The sequence below is a fragment of the Nematolebias whitei genome, chromosome 11 (genome assembly GCF_014905685.2).
Source record: "Nematolebias whitei isolate Nwh7 chromosome 11, NemWhi1, whole genome shotgun sequence".
In the NCBI taxonomy this organism is placed as follows: Eukaryota; Metazoa; Chordata; class Actinopteri; order Cyprinodontiformes; family Rivulidae; genus Nematolebias; species Nematolebias whitei.
In genome coordinates, this window is record NC_056508.1 from 6,064,993 (window position 1) to 6,075,597 (window position 10,605).

At 45.1% G+C, this 10,605-nt stretch overlaps 2 protein-coding genes across 2 annotated transcripts in view; one reads left to right on the top strand and one right to left on the bottom strand.

Annotated features, from left to right (window-relative positions):
* Nucleotides 1-3,565, top strand: part of LOC119416596 (F-actin-monooxygenase mical1-like) — a 9,677-nt gene extending 6,112 nt beyond the window's left edge. Inside the window, exon 5 of the mRNA XM_037683786.1 lies at nucleotides 3,467-3,565. Coding sequence (XP_037539714.1) covers nucleotides 3,467-3,565 — 99 coding nt within the window. The remainder of the gene's footprint in view (nucleotides 1-3,466) is intronic.
* The window catches only part of LOC119416595 (F-actin-monooxygenase mical1), a 47,355-nt gene that overhangs the window by 30,078 nt on the left and 6,672 nt on the right, over nucleotides 1-10,605 (bottom strand). The window lies entirely within an intron of this gene.

A 10,605-nucleotide genomic window follows, 5' to 3' on the forward strand; every position in this document is an offset into this window, starting at 1 on the left:
TAAGATCATCTGAGACGGTTAGTGGCTTTTTCTGGTTGACTGTTCTCCTCGTTCTGATTACCCGCACGACCACTAACCGTTCTCTGCTTCTTAGAACTGTTCCTGCCATTAACCGACACCAGAACCAGAACCCAGACCAGCACCAAGACCAGCTGTCACTTCCTCCCTAGAAACAATAAACACTTATTATTTATCGTCATTCTGTTGTGTTGTGATCTTGGTCCAAACCCTCACGAGAGTTCCTTACAACATCAGCATGTGATCAGATCATCATCAGCTCCCAAGCTGCACTGCACCTTTATGTACATGATGTCAATGGTAAATGGATTGTACTTGGTGCCTCTTTTCTAATCAAGGTATTCAAGTGCTTTACAACACAATCTGCCCTTGTTTACCTTCACACACACATTCATACAGCACTCTACTAGATTTCTACAAAGCTAATTGAACTAATCATTGTATAGAGACTAATCAGAGCTTTATCACATTCATACACCGATGGGACACACATCAGAGACAATGAGGGGTTCAGTGTCTTGCCCAGGGACACTTCAGCATGTGACTTCTGGTGGAATCAAATCCCCAACTCTCCCATTGGAGGACGACTGCTCTAACCACTCAGCCACTGCTGCCACAACCAAACTCATATACTGGGTGTACTTGGTATGCAACTTAGATTTTTATTTTCCTGCAGTTGCCGTGGTGAGTCGAGGTATCAGAGCTCCACTGATGAAGGCTTTTTATTGAAAGTCGAGCATGAGCTCTTCTCAGGATTAAGAAATTGAACTCATTGAAACTCTGGAACTGGAAACAGAGTTGAAGAAAATCTTGTGAGCAACCAAAGATGAAGGCAGAGTACTAATGTTTTTGCCTGCATTTAATTTATTTTTAATTTATTTTTTACTTTATTTTTTTTATACAGGTTAATCCAACATTTTTCAGTCAGGTCATCTGGACAGTTTCTTTTTTTGTGCTGAAATGTTTCGCCTTCGATCCGGAAGGCTTCATCAGTCAAGGAAACACACAACACAAAACTGATTCTTCCCCCAACAGCTTACTCCAAAGTGGAACAAACCAGTTATGTTGGTGCTAAGATGGTCTCTTTGGCACACCCCCTCCTCCATTGCCGGCCCTCTTCCTTGTTAACAGTATACAAGTTTATCTCAATGAGTCACAAGGACTTAAGCCCCCAGTATATTGCCACGTACATCCATACGCAGAGGTACGCACGTACGTACGCAGAGGTACGAGCGTACCCCCCACGGCATGTCCGTGCAAAGCTCAAATTTTTACGACCGCATACGCGTACGCGGTGTCGCACAATAAATTGCCCAGCAACGGACTGTTTTGTATGTGACACCAATGTATTAAATTCCCCTTCTTCATCCCTGATCTGGCCTTTTCTTTTGTTATTTTGCCAAGAGGCAAGTGATCTCTTCCTCCTCCGTTGATGCCATGACTGAAATGGTGAGAAATGGAGGAATTTGTCATGAGCGAATTAAACTCAGGTCCAGCGTGGCTGCGGGAGGGTCTGGAGATTTCCTGGTGGGCTGGTCTGATGTGTGAGCTGTAGAGCCAGCGCTGGTTTTTTTTAAATTTTTTAGATCTTTTTATTAACAACATATAAACACAGAACACCATTGTGGCTGAGGCTACCAGGGCTCGCTTTTTTTTCTTTTTTCCAACCTGTCAATCAATCCAGTAGGCGTGTCAGCAAATGACCAATCGGAGACCTCAATTTGTCCCGAAGGTAAACGCCCCTCGTCTGTGAAGCTGCTCTGCAGCTGCTCGGGGTGGACGCTGGAGTATGAAGTCTGAACCCTCTGCGTACAGTACACTCGTACGTACGCGTGAACGGACGTACGCGGCAGTATACTGGAGCCTTTATTTACAAGAGACCTGGTTCAGCCAGACAACAAAGTACAGAGTGTGTATGTGTGTGTGCGTGCGTGCGTATACAGTTTTTAAAAAATCGTATTAAGCACAGAGCAGATTTTCATAAAACTCTCAAAAAGTAGTTGAATGTACCTTTACATCCAAGACCACAGTCAGCAGACCATGACTATGGTTATAACTCAGCCAGTTTTACATCTTTTGAGCTCACATTTGACGTGGTAGCAGCTGACAGTCATTCACAAAAATCAGAGTGCTAACAGATAATATTATATTGAACTAAAAATGCAAAAGATTGTACAAATTTTTTACAAGGTTTGACCAAAACGGGTACGACTTATTTCTCGAAATAAACGGATAATAATGCAGTCTAAAACCATGGCATGAAAGCCAACAGGTGATATTCCTTCAATGAAAACTTAGCCTTTAATTGTCAAGTGTTGTATTTAAAAGTACATTTTAAACACTTTGAAACGTACTAAGCTGCAACTTGAAATTCAAAACATGCACAGCAAACATAAGGTTAAATGTAGGCTTCCTGTTACAACCACAGTCACCATATGTTGTGAAAATATTTCTCACAATTATTCCAGTCAGTTGCAGCTGAAACCAGTGCTGTGTAACGTTCACACTACACTGCATGAACACAAAGGAAAATTGTCAAAGTGCAATTTTAACTCGGCATCTCTGAAAAATTAAGAGACTATCATTAGGATATTGTAAGGAAATAGTTCTCAAACCTTAGATTCACCAAAATATTGAATAAATGTTGAATAAACATGGAATAAATGACAACAGTCTCAAATGGGCCAGTAAAATCGCTTTTTTTTTTTTTTGCACAAGTCACGCCACCTGTCAATCCAGAAGGCACGTCAGCAACTGACCAGTCAGCGACCTCAATTTGTCCTGAAGTGAACGTCCCTTACCTGTAGAGTTGCAGCGGTGTTACATTAAGAACGCTTTGCAGTCAGAGCTTTCAATAATAACAGTTTAAATCTTTTGTTTCATGTTAATCTACTGTAATAAATCTTTGTTAAATATACCAAAATGCAGGAAATGGCATCTACTTTACTCAAAATTCTCTGGGGGAGGATCCCCAGACCCCCCACCATCACCAACGCAGCCTGTAATGTTTTTTTATACAGAATGGAATAATAAATAACTATAATAAATAAATGGACTTTACTTAAATAATTATTTGCATTTCATGTATTATATTATTGCATTTGGCCCGCAACCCTCTGATAGATTTTAAATTTGGCCCTTTCAGAGAAAAAGTTTGGGCACCCCTGAATTGGACATTTTCTCACCCTCAAATATGCCATTGAATATTTAGTCGAATACCTCACTGCCATCTCCTCCTTGAATCGCCACCTTATCGTGGTGGAGGAGTTTGTGTGCCTGAATGATCCTAGGAGGTATGCTGTCTGGGGCAATTTAAACTGCCCTTGGTAGGGTCTCACAAGGCAGATTGGTTCTAGGTGACAGGCCAGACAAACAGCGATTCCAAAGACTCTTATGGACATGAAACAGAAAGGAACTCCGTGCCCCTTGCCTGGATGTGGGTTACCAGCACCCCACTCTGGAGCTAGGCCTGGGGGAGAGGCTCGTCATCGAGCACCTGGTGACCGGGTCTCTACCCATGGGGCCCGGTCGGGCTCAGCCCAGATGAGCAACATGGGGTTGCCTTCCTTTGGGCCCACCAGCTACAGGAAAGACCATATGAGTCAGGTGCATGAATCCATGGGCAGTGGCCGAAGGTGGGGACCTTGGCACTCTGACCGTGGATTACCAAAACTGGCTCTTGGGACATGGAACATGACCTCTCTGGTGGGGAAGGAGCCTGAGCTTGTGTGTGAGGTTGAGAGGTACCAACTAGATACAGTTGGGCTCACCTCAACGCACAGCATGGGCTCTGGAACCGATCTCCCTAAGAGGGGCTGGACCTTATTCCACTCTGAAGTTGTCCGTGGTGAGAGGCGCCGAGCTGCTGTGGGTATACTCTTAGCCCCCCGACTTGGTGCCTGTGTGCTGGAGTTTTCCCTGGTACATGAGGGTAGCTTCCCTGTGCCTTTGGATGGGGGGGACAGACTCAGACTGTTGTTTGTGTTTATGAACCAAATGGCAGTTCAGAGTATCAGACCTTCTTGGAGTCCTTGGGGGACTGGAAGGTGCACCAACTGGGGACTCCTTTATTGTGCTGGGGGGACTTCTATGCCCACATGGGTAATGACAGTCTGAACTGGAGGGGCTTGATTGGGAAGAACGGCCTGTCTGATCTGAACAAGAGCTGTGTTGTGTTGTTGGACTTCTGTGCTAATCATAGTTTGTCCATCACGAACACCATGTTCGAACATAAGGGTGTCCGTAAGTGCACTTAGCACCATGATGTACTAGGTCGTAGATCGATGAATGACATTGTAGTCGTGTCATCTGATTTGCAGCCGTTTGTTTTGGACACTCGGGTGAAGAAAGGAGCGGAGCTTTTAACTGATCAACACCTGGTAGTTAGTTGGATCAGATGAAGGGGGATGATGCTGGACAGACCTGGAAGACCCAAACATGTAGTGAGGGTTTGCTGGGAATGCCTGGCAGAAGAACCCATTAAAAAGATCTTCAACTCACACCTCCGGGAGAGCTTTAACCGCATCCCAGCTGAGGCGGGGAACGTTGAGTCCAAGTGGGCCATGTTCTGCGACTCAATTGTTGAAGTGGCTGCCTTGAGCTGTGGCCGCAAGGTTCTCAATGCTTCTTGTGGTGGCCATCTTCTAACTCGGTGGTGAACACCCTGGGTTAGGGAAGCTGTCAAGCTGAAGAAGGAGTCCTATCGGTCCTTGTTGGGTATTGGGACTCCGGAGGCAACTGAGGAGTACCAGAGGGCCAAGCAGTCTGCAGCCTTGACTGAAGCTGAGGCTAAAGCTCGAATTTGGGAGGAGTTTGGCGGCTGTGGCTGAGTGGTTGGAGCAGTTGTCCTCCAATGCAAGAGTTGGGGGTTTGAATCCATCAGCAGTCACATGCCGAAGTGTCCCTGGGCAAGACACTGAACCCCTCACTGCCTCTGATGTGTGTCCCATCGGTGTATGAATGTGATAAAACATTGATTAGTCTCTTTAGAATGATTTGTTCAATTAGATTTGTAGAGATATAAAAGAGTGCTGTATGAATGGGTAAATAAGGACACAGATTGTAGTGTAAAGCGCCTTGAGTATCTCAATAAGATAGAAAGGCGCTATACAAGTACAGCCTATTTACCATTTACCCTGCATAACGACTCTTGGTCATCTCCAAGGAAAACCATCAGGTGGCTGAGGAAGAGAAAACGATGCTTTACTAACACTGTATTCAGTGAAAGTGGAGTGCTGCTGACCTCAACCAGTGATGTCATTGGGAGGTGGCAGGAATAATTCTCAGACCTTCTCAATCCCACTGGCATGTTTTCCATGGAGGAAGCAGAGTCAGGGAACTTTGGGACTGGTTTGTCCATGACCGTGGCTGAGGTCACCGAGGTAGTTAAAACGCTCCACAGTGGCAGGGCTCCAGGGGTGGATGAAATGTGCCCTGGTTTCCTTAAGGTTCTGGATGTTATGGGACTGTCTTGGTTGACACGCCTTTGCAACATCGTGTGGACATCTGAGGCAGTGCCACTGGAATGGAAGACTGGGGTAGTGGTTCCCCACTTAAAAAAGGGGGACCGGAGGGTGTGTTCCAATTACAGGGGCATTACTGTCCTTAGCCTCCCTGGTAAGGCCTATTCAGGGGTACTGGAGAAGCGAGTCCGATCATTGTCGAACCTCAGATCCAGGAGGAAAAATGCGGGTTCCGTCCTGGCTGTGGAACACTGGACCAGCTCTTTACCCTCACTAGGGTCCTCAAGGGGTCATGGGAGTTTGCCCATCCAGTCTACATGGGTTTTGTGGACTTACAGAAGGCATCCGACCGTGTTCCTAGGGGTACACTGCGCAGGGTGCTTAGTGAGTATGGGATTGGGGGCCCATTGTTACGGGTTGTTCGGTCCTGATACAAACGGTGCAAAAGTTTGGTTTGCATTGCCAGCAGTAAGTCAGACCCCTTCAGGGTGGGAATTGGACTCCGCCAGGGCTGCCCATTGTCACCGATTCTGTTCATAACTTTTATGGACATAAATTCTTGGTGCAGCCAGGGGACGGAGAGATTCTGGTTCGGTGGTCTCAGGATTCCATCTCTGCCCTTTGCAGATGATGTGGACCTGTTGGCATCATCGTGCCGTGATCTTCAGCTCTCAATGGTGCGGTTCACAGCAGAGTGTGAAGTGGCTGGGATAACAATCAGCACCTCCAAATCTGAGGCCATGGTCCTCAACCGGAAAAGGGTGGATTGTTCTCTTTAGATTGAGGGTGAGGATCTGCCTCAAGTGGAGGAGTTCAAGTATCTTGGGGTTATGTTCACACATGAGGGAAGAATGGAGCGTGAGATTGGTAGATGGATTGGTGCAGCGTCGACAGCAGGGGTGTCAAATTCCAGGCCACGAGGGCCAGAGGCCAGCAACTTTTAGATGTGTCTCTGATGCCACACAGCTGAATCATATGACTGAATTAGCTTCTCAATGAAGTCAAGTTCTCAAAAGTCCTGCTAATGACCTTATTTGGTTCAGCTGTGTGGCATCAGACACATCTAAAAGTTGCAGGCCTCCGGCCCTCAAGGCCTGGAGTTTGACACCTGTGGTCTACAGTATTGCGGACTCTGTACCGGTCTGTTGTGGTGAAGAGGGAGCTGAGCTGTAAGGCAAAGTTCTCCATTTACCCGTCAGTCTATGTTCCTACCCTCACCTATGGTCACGAGCTCTGGTTAGTGACCGAAAGAATGAGATCGCAGATACAGGCGGTTGAAATGAGTTTCCTCTGCAGGGTAGCTGGACTCTCCCTTAGAGATAGTGTGAGAAGTTCAGTTATCCGGGAGAGACTCCGAGTAGAACCGCTGCTCTTCCACATCGAGAGGAGCCAGTTAAGGTAGTTCGGACATCTGGATAGGATGTCTCCTGAACGCCTCCCTAGGGAGGTGCTTTGGGCATATCCAACTGGGAGGAGACCCTGGGGAAGACCCAGGACACGCTGGAGAGACCATGTCTCTCTGTCTCTCGGTTGGCCTGGGAATGCCTTGGGGTCCCCCCAGAAGAGCTAGAACAAGTGGCTGTGGAAAGAGATGTCTGGGCCTCCCTGCTCAAGCTACTGCCCCCGTGACCCAACTTCGGAACAAGTGGAAGACTTTCTTTCTTTTTTTTAACCTTTATTTAACCAGGCAAATTCCATTGAGATCACATATCTATTTTGGAAGGGAGGCCTGGCCCTGAAGGCAGACTGTGGATGGATGGATGAACCTCACTGCCATCTCTCCAAGACATCTCCAAACCTCCACTGTTATGTCATCAGGTCCTAATGATCAGGTCCTAATGCTTTCCCCTTCTTCATTCTTTTCAGAGCTTTCCGGACTTCACCCTCACTAATCTTTCCCACTTCCTGATCCACAGTTTGTAAGATGTTGTAGGGACACATCAAGGTTTTTCTACCATCAACTTTTATTCTTTTGATACTTTGAAAGTAAGACTGACTCTCATTCACAAAGCTGGACAGAAAAAAAACGTTAAAAAAAACGAATAACAAAAATCTGTTATTGTAATTAATTGCACACCTGTTATTATGATTTCAGCAAAGCTGAAAGGCCCTTTGTATGAGAACCTTTCCATCCGACCTTTGAAATATAACATCTGAAGCATTATGCACATCTCTTCCTAAAAGGGAGGATTCGTCCTGCAGTCTTAGAGTGTGGTAAATAACCCCATTGTTCTTCAAGGACTCTTACCATCCCATGGTAGAAATCATTTTTCTGAACAATTTAAATTTCTGAGTTCTCCTGAACACAATTGAATGTTTTGCTGTAAAACTGCTATGAAATAACTTGTTTACTTCCTTTCCCAGTTCAATACTTAGTTTAATCATGCATAAGAGAAAGTAGATGTAAAACTGGTAATCAGAGGTTTCAACTGTGTTTGCATAAGTTCTAATGAAAATGTTTATGGATGAGTAAAAACTGCTTAGAAGTTTTGATTATCCTGCTGTATATTGAGTATTTACCAAAGCAGAGTAAATTAGTCATTTATTTTTTAAATAATGTTATTAAAGTTCAAATGAAACAGTAACCTGAAACAAAGGTCCACCCTTTCTGTTTTAATTGGGTCGACCATCAATATTGTAACGCCCTCTAAGTCAGGAGAAAGTTATTCTGACGTTTAGTTTAGAGCAGTCTTGGGGAAGCTTTTGAAGAAGAAAGGTCAAGCAATCGGAAATTTATGCCAGAAGATAAGAAGTTCATGCAGAAAAGAGACGAGTGTTCCAGAGATTTGTCTCTTGTTTCAACGAAGCATCAAAAGGTTTCTTGTCACCAGAAGAAGAAAACGCAGCACTCCGGGAGCCCATCAACTGACCCCATCGGGAACCAGATAACTATTGACTCCAGATTTCAGCTGATGTCCAGTGCTGAGGGATATCCCACATTCGGCTCTTAACTCATCTCAAGAGATTCCCTGGTAACCCTCGGGCGGTTGAACTAGAACTTCAAATCGGTAGGAAAAGCTGCTCCTTCTCTCTGCTGGTGTCTGATGCCCAAGATAAGAAGTTGTCCAGTCAAACAAAATTCATCATTATTAATTAGAATTAAGTTTTCCTAAATTGACAAATCACATCTAGCCAAAACACTTCATTTAGTTAATTTATAGATGATATCCTGATGCATGCTCAATAATCCAGGTAGAAAAATCCAAAAAAGTTCAATCTGGTCCTCTGGACATTCAAAAAAACAAAAAGCAAAAAAAAAATATGTAGAAACGTTTCGTCTCTCATCCGAGAGACTTCCTCAGTCTGAGGTGCTGTATTCAGCTCAGTCTCTTAATTAGCACCTTCTCAGAGTGGATCAACCAGTTTGCTGCTGACAACCAAAACCAGCTGCTCACATGGTCAAGAAGGACCATCAGCCTAACAATGGATCATTAGCACACTGATGGCTGTTCAATATTCAAGGGGGTTGAGTGATACTAGCAATCATAGCATTGTAAGAGGGGGACAGTTGAACCCGGAGGCCTCCACCCCTGTTTAATGATGGACGATTTCTTTTCACAAAGATGGCCTCCTTTACTCCTCTCTCAAACTATCGTTCCTCTCTGTCCAGGATGTGAACATCTTCATCCCTGAAAGAGTGACCGCTGGCCTGGAGATGAGTGTAGACTGCAGAATCCTGGCCTGATGATGTTGATCTTCTGTGCTGGGCCATCCTTTTGGCCAGTGGCTGTTTAGTTTCCCCGATGTAAGACTGATCACAGCCCTCCTGACACTGAACAGCATACACAATATTACTCTGTGTTGGGGGACTGGATCTTTGGGATGAACCAGTCTTTGCCGTAATGTATTTGGGGTTTAAAAGCCACTGGGACGTTATGTTCAGAAAATAAACGTCTCAGTTTCTCTGATACTCCCTCAACATACAGAATGACCACTGGTCTGGGTTCCTCCTTTTCACCTGATGGCTGGCTGGAGTCCTGTTTGGGTTTCTTCTCTGCTTTCAGGAAGGCCCAGTTAGGATATCCGATGAATGAATATTATTCATTATTCAGCTGTACTCATGATTTTGACCACTTATATTCACCAAAATCGATAATAAACCTCACAAAATTGTACTTTGACTCAAAGCGTTTTTATTATATATGACATTTGAATTTAATACGAAAAGAACTCACTAGAGCAAGAAAACTTGAGTCTGATTTAATCATTTTCTTGCTTAAGAACTGGAATGCAAGTGGTGCCCCTTCAGAATAAAATTATTAATAAAAATTCAACAATCTGAGGACCCTTTCCTCTATAATATCTACTCTTCTTTCATTCTCTTCATTCATTAGCTCCTCAAAGTACTCCTTCCATATTCTCGTCACACTCTCCTCACTTGTTAGAACATTACCATTCCTATCCAGTCTTTCACCTAGATAGCTTTCCATGGCGGGGCGCTCCTCTCGTCCGTGATTGTTGGGGTTGGGGTGGGGAGTGGAGACATGTCCTGGGCCATGCAGCACCCTGTTTATATCTACAGTTTTAGAGTGTGAGGGAGAGAGACAGAGACACAGTCGCACGCTGTTTGCACTGACAGTTTTACAGTTTTGGAACAGGCCAGAGGCAAGAGACAAGACACATCTCAGCCGCACGTTGTCTGTACAGACATTCTTTTGTGGGTGGAGGTGGGGTGGGGTAGGGGGAGAGACAGACACACGAGCCATGCGCTGTTTGTACCGACAGTTTTTGAGTGTTTTTGCGTGAAGGTTCAGCATGAGGGAAGAGGCTGCCTTAGCTTTTTAGCTAGTGTACCTGCATTGCACACTGCTAGTTTAGCATTACGTCAGTGCCGACAGGTGGTTGGGGGTGGTGGTGGTGGTGGTGGTGGGGGGGTGTCGGTAAACGGGGCACTTGGCTCTGTTGACGAGGCGGTACACCTCGCTTGTATAATGGTAGGGTAAACACTGCTATAGTATCAACAAAAAAGGTTGAATCATGTCATCTGGACTTCGTTTTTTTGTTAAAAAGAAACGTTTCGCCCCTCATCCAAGAGGCTTCGTCAGTCTGAGGCCTAGCCATCTGGTATTACCCAGAAGCCACCCTGACTCTTGTGTTTCAAGCCTGCCTCAGATACCCCTGAAGT